The sequence below is a fragment of the Pleuronectes platessa genome, chromosome 23, assembly GCF_947347685.1.
Source record: "Pleuronectes platessa chromosome 23, fPlePla1.1, whole genome shotgun sequence".
In the NCBI taxonomy this organism is placed as follows: Eukaryota; Metazoa; Chordata; class Actinopteri; order Pleuronectiformes; family Pleuronectidae; genus Pleuronectes; species Pleuronectes platessa.
In genome coordinates, this window is record NC_070648.1 from 12,318,777 (window position 1) to 12,341,779 (window position 23,003).

General features: G+C 42.6%; 1 protein-coding gene across 1 annotated transcript in view; it reads left to right on the forward strand.

Moving 5' to 3' along the window:
* The window catches only part of nrxn2b (neurexin 2b), a 605,543-nt gene that overhangs the window by 279,361 nt on the left and 303,179 nt on the right, over positions 1 to 23,003 (forward strand). The window contains exons 7-11 of the mRNA XM_053415562.1: positions 1,594 to 1,617; positions 9,764 to 9,925; positions 16,433 to 16,871; positions 18,000 to 18,383; positions 21,044 to 21,247. Of these exons, the coding sequence (XP_053271537.1) occupies positions 1,594 to 1,617; positions 9,764 to 9,925; positions 16,433 to 16,871; positions 18,000 to 18,383; positions 21,044 to 21,247 (1,213 nt within the window). The remainder of the gene's footprint in view (positions 1 to 1,593; positions 1,618 to 9,763; positions 9,926 to 16,432; positions 16,872 to 17,999; positions 18,384 to 21,043; positions 21,248 to 23,003) is intronic.

Sequence of the window (23,003 nt, forward strand, 5' to 3'; positions counted from 1 at the left end):
ACTGGCGGCAATGTTAATGTGACCCCTGATCCAAGCGTGGGCGTAGAGGATTCCTGAAATCTGCTACTTAACCCCATAGCGAGGCCTGTTTGCTGGTGAGCATTTAGACTGATCTTCCACACAGACGCCAATAACACATAGAACACGCCCATCCCATACACACACACACACACACACACACACACACACACACACACACACACACACACCATTCCCAATACATGGGATCAAAAGCATTCACCCTTTTTTGTCAAAATGCAGTGCATCAGATATGGTCACCTGCAGCAGTGGACAGTTTCAACTTTCAGATCAGATATAAGATGTCCTCTAGACGTCCACTGTGTCCAGAGGGAGAACTCAGGGCAGATCTCACTGATGGATCCATTAAGCTTCTCACTGCCATCTGCCTACTTGTCCACTTGACTCAAAAATAATCAGATTTTTGCGGGGGGGGGAATAATACTCATGAAGGCGAAATATTTCACCATACCAAGAACAAAAACAATAACCAAGATTTGTTGAAAATGTGACATTTCATGTTCTTTATGGTTTGATTTGTTCTCTTCTCAGGTACAACAGATATTGCTGATGATAGGAGAAATGATTTTCAAGACTTAATGGACATTTTTCTCTCTTTCAGGATGCTGCAGATACCGGAACCCTCAATGAAATGCCTCTGTCTTTTCGCTTCATGCTCAATAGTTGCTTAACCTAATGCTGTTTTCTTTAATGCCCTGATGAATTCACTTCACTACCTTCAACACTGGAAACACACTGTGCAGTTATATACCACAACTGTTCCTTTCTACAATGCAATGATTTATTTTTGGTTTTCTCTTGCATATATCACAATAGCTCCTTACTTGGGATATCACGAAAACATGATTGGCAACGCCCAGTGCTTAACGAACGCCATTGTGAAAATGGAGTAGACCCGACTGCCAGCAGGCTCCCGCTGACCAAATTAGCCAATCAGATTGAATACTAATACTGGTGTACTTCTCCTTCATCCCCTCCCCCGCTCAAAAACCAACACCCAATCGAAACTACCCAAGTCCCCCCTGTGGAAGTTGATTTGCTAACTCTTGTCTCTTTTACTAACAACAAGCTTCCGAATTCTTCCAATTTGATTCTTTTCATTGGTGGATTTTTCTTTCCCCTTTACCTCCTATGATTTCAACAACTAACACTGTGTCATTCACGGAATGTGAGCCATCTGTTGTTTTCTCTACTTAACTTGCAACTTACATACTAACAAATGTATTGTTATCCTTTCGATTCCTTTGGTTCTTTATGGATTTATTTTGAAGATGACCCCTTCAATCGAAATAGTAGCTTTCTTTATTTCTTTATTTGGATGTTTTACTACATAAACAATGCGGAAGATATATTCTTTTTAAATCTTATATCACTATTACATACAATTTTTTTCTTGGAGAATGGAGTTGCCCGTTATAAGGAGAAGCTGGTTTTGCAGAAGGCAATTTTTTCTTTTTTTCTTTCCCGCCTTTTTGGGGTTGAGGTGTGTTCTCTTGAGTTCAAGGTTTATCATTATTTTTTTATCCTTTCTCCTCCCCCTGTTTTCTCCTGAAGCACGCAGGCATTGGACACGCTATGGTAAACAAACTGCATTATATGGTAGCTATCATTCTAATTGTCTTATACTTTGGTTTGCCCTGGGTTTTCCGTTACCTCTTTCTATTCTGTTTGCTTTACTGAAAGTACAATCCGTCATCAAGGTAGCTGAAAAACTCCACCTCTCTGTTTTTCTTTAAGCCCTCTTCCTATATATATGTTATTGATTTTTTTTTATTGCCATCCAGTTCTTCCCCTCCTGAAAATAATTGACGTGCTCATCCAAAGAGGTCTGCCCCAGAAAAACATACAGAAAAATTTAGGTTTCAAGATTTTTTATTCTTTTGCTTTTTATTTTTATGTCTCTTTTTTTATTTGTTTGTTTTGTTGATTTTCTATAAATTAAAACACAATCCGTATGAAGAAATAAAGAATCGTAATGCAATGCGATTATTTGAAGAGTAGTAAAGAGTTATCTTACATTTTTGTGAATCCGTTTCCTCCTGATTAATTTCCTTAGTCAAACCTTGTTAAGTGAGCGCATGCACCAGGTTTCTCAGGCAGATAAAGCATGTTACTATGGCAACTCCAGTGAGAGGAAGTAAATAACTTCATGTTCATGGATTTCCACAACTATTATCACCATTAGAGGATTGGGCCTGAGGAGAGCTTCTTGCTAAAATGCTTCAGTTGGACCTGTTATCGGAGCCACCTGTTATCCAAGCTCGCCATCCGGTGGTTTATGGAGTCATGAAGAGTATTTACAACTCCTGATTTAGTGGTCAATGCCCCCGCTGTCAAGTAGGCCTTAAATGAGGGCTTGATCCCATTAGTGGCCTCAGAGTGATTTATGATCGAGATGGGGCTGTTCCCAGACCTTCACTTGAACACACCCGCTCTGCTACGCACACATATGCACACTTAATCCAGCTTCAATGTGCCAATAGTCTCCTGAACTTAGCTGCAACCACGAGTACTGACTGACGCTCAGCACTGATAATGGAATGGTGCTTGCACCTTTTACAGAGCAGCAGATGAGGGGTGTTTGTAGCAATAACGTGTCTACATTTAAAAAAGAAAGACTCTTAACAGAGGCTTTTATTAGGCTGAATGAACTTGAGTCCTGCCGAAGCACGCTGGTAAACCAGCCGTAGCATTAGCACGTAGTTGTTATCAGACTTACTTGCTTTCCCTGGACTTTTCCAATCAATAGATGAAGCTCTCTGCCCATTGATGCAGACCATAAAGAGAACTGCCTGGGTAAATCTGAGCTGTGTGCGATCGACCCCTCATTAACACTAACACTAACTTATACTTCCTATACTTTACTGGACTCACCCCTTGCATGAAGAGACTTGAAACCCCCCGTCCCAATCTTTCTCTTTTTGTTTCTATTTCAGTTTTGGTATACAGATTGCATTGAGTATATATGTATATGTATATATCATGGCTAACATATATACATACATATATCAATTGTCCTAATATAATCAATACGGCCATGAAACATGTTAGCCACACCCTCTTGTTGTTTTTTTTTGTTTATTTTAATATTATGTATGTTGTTTATTTATTTTTTTATTCAGTTTACCTTCAAAATTAACTTACTAAAATGATTAATGACCTCACACCTTATCTTGCAAAACTACCCCAAAAAAGGGAAAACGTAAAGAGGGGAAACAGATTTTCATTTTCTTGGTGAATAGAAGATTGATGCCTCCAGGAATAAATCTGGCCAATCCATCATAACACATGATTTGGGAGAAAAAAGAAAAAAAAAGTTGTTGTTATGAGTGTGCAGAAAGCAACTGCATCCGTTTAGCCTCTAGCCTTTAGTCCAATTTCATGGAGGACAAGTGATAGTTCATTGGTCCGACCTTTGGGGTAGAAACTGCTCTATTCACCAAGACAGACATGTCTTCTGTCCCCTCTCAGTTTTCCCCATTCTTTAAAAAAACCTCTCATAACCGTTGATCTCATCCGTGATTGGTGACATTGGTCCCATCCTGTCCTCACCTCCACCACTAAACTGACAGTATCCAGTGGTTGTGTCCCTGCACCCTGTCTGCATGTTTCTAGTGGCTAGAATGTTTCCACATCAGCATCCTCACATGGTGTAAATGCTGCTCTAGCCCAGCGTGTGTCAGTCTGTTGTACACGTGTCTAAATGGGTGTTTGTTTCTGTGGCATTCTTTGTCCCGACCGAAAACAACCTGAACATTGCAAGTTCTCTTTCTTTCTTCATTTGTCTGGTGTTGTTGTGCTGTGCAATTTCAAATTCACTTTTCCACTATTTGCCCATTTTGCTGTATCTTGCATCAGATGGTTACTCTTTTTTTTTTATGTTTGTGTTTGTTGTGTCTAATTGAACCCCTCCTCCTCTTTAACCAATCTTCCTGTCATCTTCCCATCTAAGTGCATGGCTTGTGTGTGTTACTCCGTGAGCTTGGACGGATTCATTTTGTTTCTTTTTAACAAAAGCAAACCTTTGTCACATGAAATAACACATTCAGTCCAAATCTGGATCTGGTTCGGGCAATACAAATTGCAGAGGACTTTTAAAGAATCCTCACCTACTCTTACCACTCTGACTAAATTTACTAAAACAGTGTTACTAATCTACTGTTTGAATCAAAACCTTTGTTGTAACTGTACTAACAACCATTTTTGTGTCTGACTTTCCCTTACTTACAAAAGTACTAACCGATTTCGTTCACCCACCAACCCTTTTAACTATTTTCGGTACAGAGCATAAAAAAAACAACTCTCCCCCCTTTTTCTCTCCCCATCCTCTTGTCAAAATGACACTCGGCCTAACTTCCCAACCCTCCCTCATGCCTTTACTAACCTAGGGTTGTAGCTTAGTTCATGGGGGCTACATCATAAAATATATATATATCATAGTTATTACTAAAATACAGAACTGTCTCTTGACATCAATTACACCCGGCTAATAATGTTTCACAAACTGCCAGACACCTATCGAAGTCCAACGCTGAATCGGAACCCTTTCTTTCCCTTTCTCTCTTGAGCATCCTTCTTTTGAAGGAGGTCGGACTTTGACCTCAACCAATGGGGAAGCAATGTGTGCATGTGTCCAAAATATCCAAAATATAACACATTAGTTCTCCCTGAAAATGACAGTAATCAGATGTAGTGCCAACAAGGGTAAGTGATGCACTTCAAAGGTAAGCTTGATGCCAACTCTCTCCATGGATAATGCCGTCAATGTACGACGGTAATGATGGGTACTGGTAGAGCGAGGCTATATGAGTCAGGAAGATGCTGACAAAGGAACTGCAGATTCTGACTCAATACAAAGATTGGATGCTCAAAATCATGGCCGCCCCCGGGAATTGAAGCTTGGAAATGATCTGTGCTTTTAACTAGGTGACGTGTATGTGACGAGAGTCAGTGGCTCACACAAAGCTATTTTCCATTATATGTGCTGAGGGCCTGACAGGATATAGCTTCAAATACCATACAATTATTTAATTTCTCATTTTCACGTGCTATATCGGGGATATGACTGACATACGCTTCAAGACTTGCTTTGATACTTCCCATCTCCTTCATGGGAGTAGTGGAAGCTTTACCCAGGTTACTTTCTCTGTGCTCCTCATGTCCTTTTTTTTTTATTTTACCCTTATCAGCACATGAGAGTGAGTCACTACCAGACTCCTGGAGATCATTATACGAGAGTGGTTGAGCTTTGTGTGCCCTCAGTATGTTGGAAATGTGTGATGGGCTCTAGAGACATATCCAAGCCAATTTGATTTGCACTTTAAAGGAGACATATTATACTTGTATTCGGGTTCTTAATTTAGATCTGGTTTATTACTCAGAGCACATATTTCAATGTCCAAGAAGCTCATCACTTTCAGGCTCTCTCTGAATTTTTTTTTGTTTTTGCTCGAGTTACTTTAAGGAATATTTTTCTGATAAAGCCATGTCTCCTGTGATTGGTCAAACCACCTCGAACGCAATCTTAAAATCTCCCCAAAATTGAATTTACTCCGTGAGTTATACCACATTTCCATTAACCTTTAATAAAATGTATAAAGTATTTTTTTGCAAAATGCTAACAAACAGACAAACAGTAATGAAAACATAACCTCTTTTGGAGAGATTCAAAAATGTTGGAAGAAAGAGAAAAACTGAAAAAGCATATTATGTCTCCTTTAAACACCCACAAATGAAATAAAGTTGAAGTGTACTGTGGATTTATTTCAAGTACATTGTTGTCTTCATTGCAATCAATAAGACCTTTTATGTGCAGTGTTAGTGTGGTCAGTACAGTCCCTAGCACAGCTGGAATCATCTCCACCCATCTTGTTTACTTGATGCGAGGGGGGGGGGGGTCCACTTTATGGGGCCCTCCGTGCTCAGCAGCCTGGAGTCATGGAGTCATGGAGTCATGGAGTCAGTGACACGGTCAGCTGAGCTCACCACAGGACTCCACACTCAGAACAGTGGTAGTTCACAATGCACTCCATGTGAGGACCCACAAATACAGCTTTATTGTTCTCTGGGTAGTTGGAGGTTTACGAGGAACAAGTAAACAAGTGAAAAATTGATTGAATAGAATGGGGGTTATGAACATAAAAGAAATCATTCCCCCACCACAGGGCCATTGAGGAAGTCAGTTCAGCGGCATGTGAATGGGTAAAAAGGAATGCCTCTCCTGATTTGATCTTCACAGGTATAGCAGTTCTTTCACAGTATATTCAGCTGCAAACAGCTTCACTCTGTGTTTTCTGTTGTACCCGGGACACAGTTCAGCAAAGATCCGCCAGGTGTGTAAGTTTATCTGCCTAGATAGTGGGCTAAAGAAGTGTTTGAAGAGAAGATGGGTACAAATTAAATAATCCTGCAGAAGCAGCAGTGGTTTGGGGTTTAGCTGCTTGTTTTAGGTAAACTCTTCTAAATCTATTGATTTTTACTAGCGTATATCCAATAAAATAATGTTAAGCACAGACTGTTCAATAATTTATTATATGGTTCTCTTTATCTGTCAATTAAAAAGATTTGTTGATCAGTCTCATGTCACGGTTATCATGCATTATACAATGTATTTGTATGTCATGTTTTTGGATAAATAAATGGAGTAACATCAAATAACTGTAGGTGGCAGTATAGCCAGGCCTTGGAGTGAATGTCACTAACCCTGGCTGTTCGGTGGGTCCTCACTTAGCAGTGCTTTGGTTCTGTTACTGTGAATAAATTTAAATACTCCAACAATCAAGGGAGGGCACTCGTTGATGTTCACATCTGCAGATATATGTCACAAAAGTCAAAGTAATCTTTGTTGTTAAAGACACTTTGGGTAATCTATGTAAGCTGTTATCTTTGCTTCAATCAAATTTACCTATCAGAGTCACACGCACCCAGAGTATCAAGAGTATTTCTCAGCTGCTGTTAGTCAATATCACAAGGCCGTTCGGACCTTCGTGACAAGGAAATTGCAAGGAACATTTTGAGATAATAAAGGAGGCAGATTAATTCAAGGCTATGTGGCTTCCTGGCTGGGAGAACCAGGGTGTTTCAACTATCATCCTGTGATATCGTCACCCTTGCCTTCCTCTGGCCAGTGATGCAAGTGTTGGTAATGTTACTCAACGGGATGGGTGTGCACTCTGCTTGAAGCAAAGACTAGCTTCATGCTTGTGTATAATTAGATAGAGGAATTACCTAAGAAGAAACACTTAGTTGGGTTTTGTACTTAATCATTTTTTTCAATTCATTTTTTGAACTTATCAGTATGCTTATTTTGGATCTTTGACATACTGTCTCGTTGGGTTTGTTATTGATGTTTAAGTCCAACCTCTTATCAAATGATGGATCTCTGAATAGAAAACGATCACCCTGGTTCTTTTCTTTCATTTCTTTCATATCCAGCATGCATCAAAAGCTCTGATTAATCTTGTAAGTGTTGGAACCTGGGATGATGCAGAGAGCACGAGAAAGAAACAAAATGCAAATCGCTTACTTTCCCTGTTAAGTTTGAACATATATAGGTGTCTGGCAGCCAACTAACCAATGCTAATCAGCCGTGGTCCCAGTAAGCACATCCAGCCTTGAAGATGTACGATCAGAAACCTGCTCCTTTTATAATACGTCAGTTTTCTTCTGAACTTTAGTCAACATATTCATTTCAAAAGATTTACAAGATTTATCTCTACCCTCTGACATTCAAGTCCAACATCCTTGCCTTGAGAGAAGGTCATACCAAAGGTAGACAGCTTTGGACAGACTCTGTAGGAACTTACCATGAGCCCTTCCCCCGTTTCTCCTCTCTTGTCACTGGGAGATAAATGAAGTGACGGCGCGGAGAGTCCCAACCAAGACTTCCAAACACCCCAACACACCAGCACTGTCCACCGCAGAATGTTCATGGTCTTTCCCACCAAGTAGCAACAGCAGACATAAAAATGAGTTGCCCTGTTCACAAGGGAAGTACGAAAAAAAAATAGTCACGAAAAAGAAGACAAGCACCCGGATGGGGGGACGGATCGTTAGAGTGCAGTTGCTAAGGTTTCTCTTCAGCTTTCTGTTTATAAGTGTTTGCTGCCACAATAGTTGACCTGAACCTCATATCATTAGTTTTTATATTCGATAAGAAAGTTGAATATACAAGGCATTTTTGTATTGTTGAAAAACAAAGTGTATAAGTTTCCCAACAGACTCATAGCCAACTATTACTGTGAAAATAGGCTCATGATAGCTACTCCAAGGTTACTTTAGACCCAACATGTAAAGAGAAGTGTGTTAAATGTGAATTGTAACTATAATCCAATTTTTAAAGCTGGACTTTAGATGAAATAACGAGGATTCGGTCTTGCCTCATTTTTGAGAGTACAGGTCATTTTAAACAGATGGTCGTGGCTCCCAGCAGTGCTGTATTTGTGTTGTGTACATTTATGCTGAATATCAGAGGCCCGAGTGCTGCACCTCTGCTCAGGCCAGCTCGATTAGGAGAATTAGACTATAAATTGGCCACTAAACGCAAAAGCCTCTACCAATCAAGCAGGTGTATTTCTGCTGGATATTTGTAGAGTAGCATAAATTTGGCACTGATATCAAATACAACTATGGTTTAATGATTACTGTAGAAGTGCGGTGCAAATCCTCACAATTTTAAACATACAACTGAGTATTTCTCATGTCCCATTTTATTCTCTCTTCAGGTTTTATTACATTGACAAGTCAGGGTCTGGTGTAACATTTAAAACAGTTGCTTCACCTGCTCTTGTAAGTGCAAACGTTACATCACTAAAAGTCTCCACACATGCTGCTGTAATTGAGGTTAAACCTGCTTTGATCAGACTCACCGTGGTTCAGACATACAGGGTTACTGAGCCTTAATATCACAGACATCAAACTGTCATTTGAGCCAAAAATATAATCAAAGAAAAAACGACAGCCTGGGGGAGCCACACGAATGTAACATTTGTTCATCAGTTTTTTTTACATAATCATTATTTCGGCTCTTAAGTCTGTTTGCTGTGCTTCAGTCCACACTGTTTCATAGCATCAGCTTGTGGCTGTGTTTGATTCCACCCAGCGCTTTCTGCTGTTAGGAACCAAACATGCAGCACAGGCTGTGTAACCTTGCACAAAAGACCAGACTCGAGGCAATTAAATATTGAAAGGGGGGTTATTTTTACTTGTAGTTCCTTGAGTGAGGGCTGGTTCAAATGAGGAATGTTGCAGAATATCTATGAGGGAAGACATTTTGATACTGTGAAGGCAGTGTTGCCTACAACATCATGTTGTTGAACTTTATTTTGAGTAACATTTCAGTCAGTGCTTTAAGTTTATGATAGTTTGGAGTGTTAAGTGTTTTGAAGCTGTATATTTAAAAAGTGGAGCGGCTGCTTTTGAGGCACCTAAACCAGTATCAGCTATAGTTCAAGCCTTTAGTCAATGAGCACAGCACTGGTCCCTTTCCTCAGCAACTGCACTCTAGAGTGAAACCCCCCCCAGTTTCACTGACACCAAAGCCAACCAACCAAGCGATACAAAATAGGGGATGCCCCCGCTTATTACCTATATTTAATCTATTTTCTTCCTTGTTTTTCTTCCTCATTCTTCTAATTTCTCTGCTCTCTCGTCATCCTCTATTCTCTCCCCCTTCTCTATTTTCTACCTGTCTTTTTTCATCTCTTTTGGGCCACGCCTATGCCAGGTGACCATCTCAGTGGATGGTATATTGACCACCACTGGTTACACCCAGGAGGACTACACCATGTTGGGCTCTGACGACTTCTTCTACATCGGAGGGAGCCCCAACACAGCTGATCTGCCCGGATCGCCAGTCAGCAACAACTTCATGGGCTGCCTTAAAGATGTGAGTGGCTCCGTTCGATTTTGCAGCATGTGACTGATCAAACACGCATCCACTCTTTATACTGTATTCCCCTGCCTCCAGCTAGTCGGCTATTTGCTTTGGAAGCAGTTCAGACTGCACCATCCTGCATCCTGTGTTGCCTCATGGGAAGGAGTGTGGATTTAAAAATGTTTTTATAAGTTAAATAGTGTCTGAAAACTATGGGTAAGACGTTCTCATTCCAAAGAAAAAACATAGAAACATCACAAAATATCGGTGATAACAGACCCCGTGCTCAACTGTGGTTCAGCTTCATCCTCACGCAGACTCACACAAACACATTGTGTATTGACTTTGGCACAGTCACTTGAGAATCATCAGCCTGTGCCGATATAACTCCCATATGTGAGAGTAGGAGGTGTCAGACAAACAGTATCCTGAATTATTTCATGTGTTATTCCCTCCTCCTCCTCCTCCTCCTCCTCCTCCTCCTCCTCCTCCTCCTCTAACCACACTACAGACTGACACAAGCCCTGCACACACTCCCACAGTGAAATGGAATAAAATCTCAGACAGGTTCACATTTTTAATATTCGCGCACACTAAACACAGCCACAAATCAGCGGTGGCTGGATATGCATGGGGACAATAGCCTTATAATACTTTCTTTCTTCAACTCTGACAAAAAAAAATTTTTTCACCAGGGCTTTAATTCATGGCTTAACAAGCCGTCAAGAGGACCAATCACAGCTTAAAGTATTATGCCCTTGTAAATGTAATGACTTGTATAGAGGCGACGCAACATGGTGCCATTGCTTTTCCTCATGAAACCAAGCTGATTGAATAAGTAATTACTTTTGCCATCACTTTTAATGGATTGCACAGTAATCGCCCTATCGCTAACTTAATTATGCCTGTAGAATTACATTTTCATTATTTGGGTTGCTATCCGGAGGATCCCTAGTGGGTTTTAAACCTCCTAAGGCATTTAACTATCTGCTCTCTCATCAGGACAAGGCTGGATTTACAGACAACATACAGACCGAGCGCAGGGAAAGGGGGAGGGGGGTTTGTGAACAGGAGGAAAAACAGACAATGACAAGTGCTAGCAGAAAAAAATAGAGGTGAAAATGAAGAAGCAAGGTGATGAAGCAGGCAGCTGGAAATCGCATGACAAAAAAAATTGTTGAAGAGCAGAGCATTAACAAATCTGTAGGACAGACTTAGCAACTTGTCAATAAGAAGCTAAGCAAGACTAGGTGCTGCCTTTAGAAGAGAGTGAAAGAAAGTGGTGTGTGTAAGCTTTGAGGTAAAGTCGATACGGGGTAGAGAATAGAGGATAGGTTCCAGGCAAAATCCAGGTGAGAAGTAACGTTAGTGTAATCGTGTTTGACCTTCTGCAGAGGGCTTCATTTAACCTCGGGTCTGGGTGAGCCCTGAAAAGCAGGTCTCATAACTGTGTAGAATTATAAAATGAACCTGAATCGAGAATAGTCTGCTGATAGTTTGACATGGCCCGTTGTCAATTGTAGAGAGTTTTAAGATTCCAACATGGGGGCGGGGGGTCGTCAGCAGCGTGTGTCTCCCTGTGTGCGAGTTCAGTGGCACAGCCTGGATAATCAGTGGTGCTGTGGTCCGGGGCGAGGCTTTCATGCCGCCGCCACCGTGGTCAAACGCCTTTGATACGCCTGGCCAGCACCCTCCAGGCAGCAGGAATCTAAAGGAAAAGCACAGCAGAGGAAGAGTAAAGAAGGCACCACACCAAGCAAGGCGCTGAGGCCCTATGAAGTTTGTATGTCCTGTGTGTGCTTACAAGCGCGTTCAAAGGGACCCACATGCTATGATCACACGCTGTGTGATGTGCCCGTGTTGTTTCTGAGCACAGCGGCGTGGTGTGAAGTCGGGTCTCTCTGCTGCTCATCCCCTCACTCTTGTTTTCCACAGATCACTCTCCTCTTCTGCACGTCACTGTCTGTCTCACCACCTCCGCCTCTTCATCTCTCTCCCAGACAGTGACCTTGCGATCACCCAATCCACGCTCCATCCATCTCAGTCTACCTCTTTCACTCGCTCTCTCTCAACCTCCCTCACCTGCTCGTCCTCCTCACTCTTCTCACCGCTCTCATCCTTTTTTCTCCCGCTCAATCTTCCTCTCATCTTCCCTTTCTCAGGGGCAGTTTTGTGTAATTAAGTCCATGGTAGTGCAGTTGGTACGCCAGCTTTGCCACCCTGACGGCCAAATTAAAAATTGATTTCTTCGAGTGATTCCATGCACTGGATGAATGCTCTCGCCCTCCTCCTCGCCCTCGCTCTCTTTCACCCTCTCTCCCTTCCTGCCCTCCCGACTTCATATTGATGCCCTATCTCTTTGTCTGCAGCTTCCTCCTGCTCTCACCTTTGTTGAATGATGACATTTTCGCGAGCCACCCATCACCCTGACTCATTCCCCCACTGACCACGAATCAGACTTTGTTGTTGGAATGGTTCTTTGCCCTTTACATTCATATATATATATATATATATATATATAGTAAGTGGTAATGCTGACAAGAATCAGAACCTGTCAGAAATTTAAGTAAGTAAAATATGTGTTAAATTAGGATTGATTGGTGGATTGTCTATGAATCTGTTGCAGCACCTGTACAAAAACAGAAAGTGTATGGGTTTTTTGAACATGTATAACTCCAAGTAAACCACGGGAAAAAAAGCTGATTATATTTATCCTGCTTACCTGCAGGGTTTTGGATTTGCTGGGTTTCTCAATGGCAAAACAAATCAATGGAGCCACCCCTGAGGAAGGCTTTGGCTCTGCTTTAGTCGTACCATTAGAACAGTGAAGGCACAAGTCATGAGTCCATGTCGGGGCCCCACACGGTTTGATTTTCGAAAGATCAGTGAAGTTAAACCTACACAAAAACACCCCGCGGCTCTGCTGCCCATATCAATGAATTCCAAAAGCCGGGAGTGAAAAATCAAATCAAAGAAGGGGTCAGAAACCTTGTTGCTAGACTTTATTAAACTTTTGCGAGAGCTCTATTTATTAGTGGACAAAGCCAGCGAGCTTCTCACCAGTGGGCAGTTTGACTTGTTAGATGAGCTGTTGTGACCTACCCTTCCAATATTGAAGAGGACATATTACAAAGTGTCTGTGTAAAGCCCGAGAGCCCCGAGGGATGGCGATATGATGGAAAGGCGTGTGGTCTAGATGAGTCAGCACATGCCTTTAAATAGAAACCTCTTAGATCGTCTCGATTATTTGCTTCACAAAGGCACTGACTTCTTGATCCACTTCTCAGAGTAGGACCCTGCATGCCTCTCGCTCTTTAATGGATCCACTCTGTACCTCTGACCATCTTCTCCTGCCTCCCTTGTGACTTAACACCTCTTCCTTGTATTCTCCCACCATCTTTTACGTACTGCCATTAGCCTAATGCTGCCCCTGGCTACTCCTCTCGTTTCATGTGTAGTCTTTTTTCAGGAGACACACTAGAAAATGACACATTTCATACATGGCAATGCTGCTGTAGCATATTTATCAACTGGAATGGCAGTAGAGTGCAAACCTCCCCCAAGGCCAAACAGACCCTTATGAAACCCCATTCAAATTCACTACATGCAAGTTGTGATCTGGATCTGCACCACCAGTCCCCTAAACATGTTTGATTTGAAGGAATCATTAGGTTCTCATTAGTTCTCAAAGATCATAGAATTATTCGCTGAGTGATCGATGAGACGCAATGTAAAATAAAGTTTTAAAAAAATGGATCTGCACCAAATTGGTTCTTGACTGAACCATAAGCATCCTTCCACCAAGTTTAGTTACACAACATAAAACAAAAACATTACCTCCTTGGGAGAGTTAATTATCATTGACCTAAGAAGTAACTGACAGACAATGTTGCCCTAACCATTAAGGATATATGGATCATCCTCTTTGACACACATCCACCGTTTTTTAGAAGAACTTGGACCAGTTAATTGGTCTATAACACTTCTCATTGTCCCCTGTCTGAGTCATTTGAGTGTGCAAATAAAGAGTGATTTTATCCAGTAAAGCTTACACCTCGGTTGGTATTCTCATTAATCATCAGAGCCCTGTTGCAGGTACAAACTGACCCTAGACTCATGGTGCAGCCTGTTTCCTCCCTTCAATCCTACCTCATCTTTTCATACAAGCTGTCTGTTCAAGCTGTTCTCTAAAATCATTACAACAGGCCCTGCAGAGCATGGATCATCAAAAATAAATACCTAAAAATAAATAAAGTCAAAATAAATATTCAGCTTCCTCCCTCTGCCTATTCTTTCTTCCACCTTCTCCTCTCTGTCTCTAACACCTTAATCTAGACGAGCTCACACCTTATCGAATGCCAGCTTTATCTCTATCATGGCTAATTACCAGGAATAATCTCTGCTAATGACGACATGACGAGATGTGCAGTACATGTGGCAGCGTGGCCAATGTGGGAGATAACTGAAGGAAGGCTTAGGTTCAAGAATAACCCGGCACATCTGTGTTCTCATGCTCCATTCTGTGCCTGTGCGTAGGCGTGGTGCTTGACAGAGAGGGAGAGAGAGTGAGGATACATGTGAAAAATCGAGTTGGAGGGTATTGGAACAAGACACTGTGAAAGACAATGAGGAATGACATCAGCGCTAGTGGTGAAATTAGATAGTAAAAAAACAATACGGCGAACCACATCGCACGAGACGAGAAGCTCAGTGGTGCAAATATGACCAACAGACCAGCGGGAAAAAACAAAAGAGTAACTTAATATTCATATAATAATTCAGCACTATGTCAACCTCTCTATTGTCAGGGTAGGAAGTTGTTTTTCTGGTTTGATGAAACAAGATGGGGATCGTTAAGAAGCAAGATGTAGGAAAGAATCCATATTCTATCAGTGTATCCAGAAGTGCCTCATAATTTCACCCCTAAGATAATGGAGCTGGATTTGACAGCTGCATCGCTGTGTGTCATTGGTGTCAGTTGTTCACACAGGGAGCGTGTCTGTTGTGGAGCTACATCTGGTTTGTGGTATGACTAGTGTATTTCCTCAAATTAAAGTATCGGTCAACTAAATGCGAGGACACTACACTATAGAGCCAAGAATTTTCCGATCCTGCAATAAATACAAAAAATTAATGGATTCAGTCTACAGAGACGCTGGAATGCTTTTACTTTGAAACAGTTAGAGGAAGTGTTGTGAATGTTTACATCGTGACATATTCAACAGATAGACATGGAAACTCTGGTGGAAGATTATTTCCACTCAATATTTTGCTGTGAACCCCTCATGCATTCAGTTTGGCTCTGGTGTAATGTTCATGTGTAACGATCAGAGATACATTTCAAATCTCTCTGCCAGGGTGTAGTCAACCATAGTAGATCCTACTGGTTTTCTAAATCAATATAAAACGATATGTTGTGAAATGAAAGAGTTGAGTAATGAAATTTCACAGAGAGAACAAGGGATGTAGGCCTTGCTGTTATCAAAGAAAGAAAGTTTAGCTCTGAACATATGAGCAGGATACTTTCTCTATATCACTCACACACACACACCTCAGCTTTTTCACACTGTTGCCTCGAGGATGGCCTCTCAACACACTGTCTACAGAGTGTTCAACAAATAAAAGGAGAAGTGAAACTATGAAAGACAAGGAGAATTGACTTTACCTGTAGCACTTAATCCATTATGAATGCACACAGTGAGGAATAGACCCACAGTTTGAGCTGAAACGATGGAGCCGTGTTTCATCAAAGGCTGTCGAAGCCGTTTGCATTAAGGCTGCAGGCAACATGTGCCTGTGGCTGGAAATCCCCTGGAGCCTTTTTACATTTTTTTTTGCCATTTTTTGGGCACATGCATCTCTGAGTCTTTTTTTCTGCTACGACCAATAGTTTGTCCATTACATGGATTTGACGAAGATGAGGGAGTTTATATGGCAGTGATCAGAGCCGGACGCACTCACAAGGCTGCGCTCCCACACAACCACAACACTCACAGACATCAGTCGAATCAATGAGAGCTCGCCCTGGGCAACTTGTTAGTCCCAAGTGGTTTCTCTGGGATTACATTTTTTGTGTGAATGATTTTATTACCAATTCATGGAATGTCAGTAAGTGGAGCACTCGTCCGACTTAAGTTTCTCGTTATAGAGGACTGTGGGCTGGAGATTGAAAATCAGCTCCTGTAGTGAGTTGTTTCAATGCTGCCCTCACACTCCTGCTCTAAAGAAACTTGAGCATTGCATTCACGTTTTGATTCATCGTGTCCACTTGCTGACGAGGTTTCTCATCAGCATCTTTAAATGACACTGGAGCATCATTTTAGCGATTACGATGCATGGCTAGGCTCTCACTATTGAGGACAGGATGTTCTTCTCTCATGCAGCTCTATTCTGTGTGTATGCTATTGAAACGTTTTCTAAAACAATATTGATATCCGACATGCCGTTTTTTGAATCCAAAATCTTGCTAGTTTATTCAATATTATAACCTTGGAACTTTTTGTGGTCTCTGCCGTCCAGGTGGTGTACAAGAACAACGATTTTAAGCTGGAGCTGTCCCGGCTGGCCATCGAGCGTGACCCTAAGATCAGCCTGAACGGTGACCTGGTGTTCCGCTGCGAGGACGTGGCAGCCCTAGACCCCGTCACCTTCGAGACCCCCGAGTCCTTCATCTCCTTGCCCAAGTGGAACACCAAGAAGACGGGCTCCATCTCCTTTGACTTCCGCACGACGGAGCCCAGCGGCCTCCTGCTCTTCAGCCACGGCCGTCCTCCAAGTCCCAAAGAGCAGAAGCCCGGTCGGGAGCTGAAGACAGATTACTTTGCCATGGAGCTGCTGGACGGGTATATGTACCTGCTGATCGATATGGGCTCCGGAAAAACAAAGCTGAAGGCCAGCAACAAGAAGGTCAATGATGGTGAATGGTGCCATGTGGATTTCCAGAGGGAAGGAAGGAAAGGTGAGGGCTGCACATCATCTAGAAATCTGTGTTATTGGATGTTAAGTTATTCACATTCATCATCTGCATTTTATACCCATTCCTGGCATGACTTTCCAGCTGCACTGGAATTTGTTATGACCTCTATCAACATAGTTTGCTTTTAAAACTAGTGTTGCTGTTATTTTACAAAGCCAGCAATATGCATGTGTACTACTATAATCAAGCTGCTACTTAGGTTTTATTTTGTAGTTCCCATAGGCAGCAGATGGAAGGATCAGATAGTATTAAAGCTTCATCAGTGACAGCAGAAGAACAAACTGACTTGACTTTGACATATTCAAAATCTCCATAGCTCATTATGCCAGTCCAAGCACGTACTATTAATGATACACCCAGTGTTATTTATGAATGTAAGTGTATTGTTCATACCTGCGTGGTGCACTCTGATGACTCCGCCTGCATGTGGGCACAACAGGAGCATTGTGCTTCAGTGTGCAGTGTCTGATGAATGATCTGTAGGTGGGCAAGCACCTTGGACATTATATCACCCTAATGGCGTCTTCTAATGAGGAAGGGTGAGAATGAGTGTCTGCGTGTGTGCACGCATGCATGTGATCTCACCGCTGCTCCCGCTGTAATTGGCTTTTAATAGAAAATTAAGACGGAGTCGTTAATCACAGAACGGGAGAGAGCCTTTTGTTTCACTCACTCCCTGCTGCATTCTGCTTCCCTTCTCCTCCATTTAGCCTATTACAGACACATCAGACACACACACACACACACACACACACACACACACACACACACACACACACACACACACACACACACACACACACACACACACACACACACACACACACACACAGGCTAACACACTACTGTCTTCTTTTCTCCCTGTCTTTTGTCTGTCGGGTCAGGGTCCTTAAATTATCCACTTACAGCCCCTCTCAGCCGTACATTCACTTACCCTCTCACTCATCCACAAACACACCCACCCATCCACATCACACGTTTCAACCATTTTCAATGTCTCTTTGAGTCATTAAGACACACTTGCATTCATCCACTGAATACAAGAGGCATTTCACAATTTGATCAAGATGTCCTGTGACATTGCACAATATTTGTGTTTCTGTCTCTTAGGTTCTATCTCAGTAAACAGCCGCAGCATGCCCTTCAGCTCCCCAGAGGGCAGTGAAATCCTGGACCTGGACAGTGATATGTTCCTGGGCGGGCTGCCTGAGTTTAAGTCCGACCTCATCCTGCCGCCGGAGGTTTGGACAGCGCTGCTGAACTACGGCTACGTGGGCTGCGTCCGCGATCTCTTTATCGACGGCAAGAGCCGCGACGTCCGCCGCCTGGCTGAGATCCAGAGTGCGCTGGGTGTGAGCAGCTTCTGCACGCGGGAGCTTCAGAAGCGCTGCAGCAGTACTCCGTGTGCCAATGGAGGTCTGTGCAAAGAGGGTTGGAACCGCTACATATGTGATTGTACCAGCACCGGATACCTGGGCACCAACTGTGAGATAGGTAAGGAATGTGAAAGATGTCTGAGGAGATCAACACTTTGTTAGTTTATAATTGTGTACAAATGACTCTTTCTCAACCCCGAACAAGACACACAAAATGACACAGGAACTTCTCTTATCCCCCTTTTGCACTGGTCAGAAAACCCACTAACACCAAGTAACATCTGGAGTTCTGTCTGCAACGGGCATTCACTCCCGGTTCAAATGATTTTGCAATAACACTAATCGGCTCCGGCTCTGATTGGCTGTGATGCAAACCTGACACCAGGGAGAACACATTAGACTGGCAAGACAGCAAAGTGACGTTGAACATGACACACCAGGTGAAAGAAAGAAAGAAAAGAAAAGTCAATTCCACTTCTGGCAATGGAAAGGTTGTTTGTTATTTGCCTGTTTACCCACTGATTTTGATGTAAAAGAGGTATAACAGTGAAGCAAATCATCACCTCTCATCATCAAAGAGACATGCTTAACATTGGTTAAGTGTAAACACCTTATGTCTTACGCTCCATCCGATAAACCAGAGCAGGAAAACAAGGGTAGAATGAGTATTTTGGCACGTACCACAATGCACTGCCTCATATTTGACACAACCAAGCAGCTGCTGTACTGTAGGAGCAAGAGCTCCACAGGGAGCTGTGTGTGAACCAAGTGCCACACGAGCCTGGAGGGGGGGGGGGGGGTGTCGAGACTGAAGCACTGAGAGGATGGCACTAGCGAGTCAGAGCAGCCAGGCCTACTGCCGCCATCTGTGCCAGTCATGCAAACCCAGGTGGCGCGAGGTGAGCTAGTCAAACAGCACCACATACGTCTGCTTCCTCCCAATTAGCCGCAGACGCCTCACTTCATGGTTCGTCTTTGCACGTCCGTGGGGCTGAGTGAGCCATGACAGTCCGGGATTGTGAGGGACAAGGAGGGTAATGAGGGAAGGAGAAATGGGATTCAGATCAGGTCGGTGCAGGTAGAGGATGAAACGTCTTTATTTCGAAGGCTGCTCTTTTTACGGTTTCTCAGGTGGCAGGTGTGGCATTTTACTGATGCTCCTCTGCCATCTAGTGGAGTTCTGTGTTACTGCAGCATGTGGCATAGAGCACTGTTCTAATAACCAGCCAATTCTTTCTCCATCAGTAGACTGAGTGCATGGATTAACAGAGTGTAGGGACAATCAATGATATTGACCTGACGAAGAAAACCTCAAGGATATTACAAGATTCCTCAAAGGCACATCAAATTAAAATCATCGATGGTGTTTGGAGGAGGGGCCAGGGCGATAATGATTATGCTTTATGAGCTATGGATTAGTTTGATGACTGAGAGACTTATTCTACATTTCATCCCATTTTAGGTAAGAAGGTTTCAAAGAGGTTGAAATGTGTTGATCCAGCTATGTCTGATTAAATCATTACTGTGTTTACCAGTTGACTCCAGGGACTTTCCTGCATCTTTAAACATTGTTTTCCTGTACACCCAGAAACCTAAACTTGTGAATTACCCCTCTGACAGCTACTTATGTTAGCCTGTGGTGAGACATATTGATCCACATGATAAATTATGATTAGTCCTCTGGGATGTGTCACTCTACACAGCAGTCTGTTCCTGGCATGGCTGCATCTAAGGGTGTAACCATCGTTGTACCGACTGTGGACACGATGACTCAGGAACCAGCTGCTCTTGTCTGGTCTGACTCTAGAATGTGACTATGTCAATTTTATGTTTCTCTCTTCTAACAATCAATGTTTTCAATTTGTGCTTTGGGAAGTTGATGTGTAATTTGATGAAAATATAATGTTCATGTAAGAAGTCCCGAGCATATTCCCTGCACTTAAAAACAACAGCTTGACACAAGTGAAGAAACAATTATATTTATCAGGGAGATTACACAGTTAAAGGTGTTATTTCTAAAACAGAAAAAGTGACAAGGGCCTGGAGGAGCTGTCTACACGCTGTCATACTTTGTATTAATCCTCTTACCTGCCTGAGAAACACAGCAATGATTTCTACCATCTTTTGATGGATTTGCTCAAATTCATCTTTCTCACTGAATGTTCCCTCAATATTATAGATGTATTAAAATAGATAAGACATTTAAATATATAATAATTTTGACCTACATATAATTAGTTTCATTTAAATCTGATGTGTTAATATAATGACACATATTTGAAGATCCATTTATTCTAAAGGAAGTTTGGACTTCATCTCTTGTGGGGGGGTTTTCAGTCTCATTACATTTGTCAAGTGGTTGTAATTGGATTTCTGGAATATTGGCAGTTGAGGGGGATACGGTGGTACAGTGGTCAGCAAGGTCCCACAAGGTTCCTGATTTGAATCCTTGTTTTGCCAGGTTCTTTCTTTGTAGAGTTAGCATGTTTATCCCCCAACACAATTGCAGATTTGGATAGGATGATTTGAAACTCTAAATGTGACTGTTACTGGTTGTTTGTCTCTATATATTGGCCATGTCATATACTAGTGACCTGACTAGGGTGTACCCCTACTCTCGCCCATCCCCCCTGCGACCCTCAAACGGATGGATGGATACATATTTGATATCCTCGTCTGATTTTGTCTGATTCTCTGCTCCACTCTGAGCATTCCCTCCTTTGTCATGAGTTATACCCACTTTCTCACTGCTCTGTCCTCTCCTTCACCCCTACACAGAGGCGACGGTGCTGAGTTACGATGGCAGTATGTACCTGAAGATCATCATGCCAGTCACCATGCACACGGAGGCCGAGGATGTGGTGCTGCGCTTCATGTCTCAGCGGGCCTACGGCCTGCTTATGGCCTCCACCTCTAAGGAGTCGGCAGACACCCTGCGCCTGGAGCTAGACGGAGGCCGAGTCAAGCTCACCGTGAACCTCGGTAGGCCACTGTGATTCATGGCACATGTCCCTGCTAACCTTTCCTTCAGCATCCCCCTGTCTCCTCATCTCCACGCTGTCTTTTAGCATCGTATACTGCTGAACTCAAAGGAATGGTTTGGCATTTGTTTTTATTTTTCTATCGTTTTTGGGTGGGAAAAAGCTTCTAAATTTGTCCCTCAGTTTCATCAGTTTTGTCTAAAAGAATTGATTTCATTTCATGTATTGGGTGAAGTTGGCGGTATAGTAAGCTAAAAAGCTAACTTATACCCATTATTACCCAACAGCTTACATTAGGAATGCTAAACGTTCTCAAAAGCTATAATTAATTTAAAAAAAACTGAGGAATGAATAGAGAAACTTCTCCTCTACAATTTGATGAAGTGCCTGCTGCCACGAGATAAAAGCAAAAAAATGTAAAGTGAAGTGAGGGAGGTATCCCCAGAACAGTTATCTCACCCACTGTGGGGAGCCACCTTGCAGTCATTTCTGTTCCATATTCGTGGACCCCTTATCCCTCCCCATCCCTTCCTCATTCATTGTCTTCTTTTTGTTCCCTGTGAAGCCCCCCAGCACCTCCTCTCGCTATAAAGCTCCGTCTGTAAAGCTCCGTCCTGGGCCCCACCCGGAGCCTGAACCCACTAACCTGTCTCTACAAACTTCAAGGTGGCTTTGCTCCTGTCTTGCTCCTCCTCACGGTCCTGCTCTATTCCACTTAGTTGTGGAGCTATGTGAAAGGCTGGTCTGGTCCACTTGTGCCCAGAGGCTTTGCTAGGAGGAGATACACATCCTCATCATTGGTAATTACACATCAGTTTAAAGTGGATTTAAAGAGGTCTGAAAGGCAATCTTGAAGAGGAGAAGGTCAGTGAAATTGTAGAGTGAGGTTTGCAAGATGGATGGTTCCGTGGAGAGAGCGAATGCATTCCCTCTAATAACCGTCTTCGTGAATGCAGACCTTTTGACTTATTAAAATTTCATTGCGATGAATATTAGCGCCCTGGGGAAGATGGGTATGACCTTCCAGCTCTGGATACTTTAAGTCTGTCCTGAATCCCTCTGAAGGAAAAGACTTTCAGCAGTGAGCGAGGAGGAGCGTGACAGAGATGCACCCTTGAAAATAGGAGTTTAAGCCACCGTAGAGACAGGAAACAGGTGGTGGGATAAACAAAGGTGGACGTTCCTCTTTTTTCTATTTCTCTCTCTGTCTCTTTTCTATATCTGTCTCGCTCTTCCTCTTTTCTCCTCTCGCTCATAATCACCCCCAAGTGGCCATGACTCAAAAGATGGAACTTTTCATCCCTTCAATGGCCTGTATGTCTGCGGCCCTCGGATCAAACAGTCAGAGAGACCGACTCACAGCTGTAGGTGACTCAAGCTCCACACGGGGCCACAGACCTATTGGGAATCCCCATCTAATACATAAAGTCTTGAAATGAATTGTATTAAAAGTCCCATCCCTCCACTTTTAATTCTGCTTAAATGAAACCTCAAAAACACTACACAGCTCTGCTCAGGATGTTAATACTGACTCCTGCAAGAAAATTAATTAACAACAAACATGAACCACAATTGACAATCAGCAGGGAGTCCTCCATATCTCTTAAAGCTTTAGTCCTTGTGACAATTATTGATATCCTGCAAAAGAATAAAGAAAGGCTTAAAACGTTGAAGATCCCCGTGCACAGCAGTTGGTGCAGGATCTATCACAATAAGAAAATAAAAAAAAACTCTAGCGCACACACCAGCATGCCAGG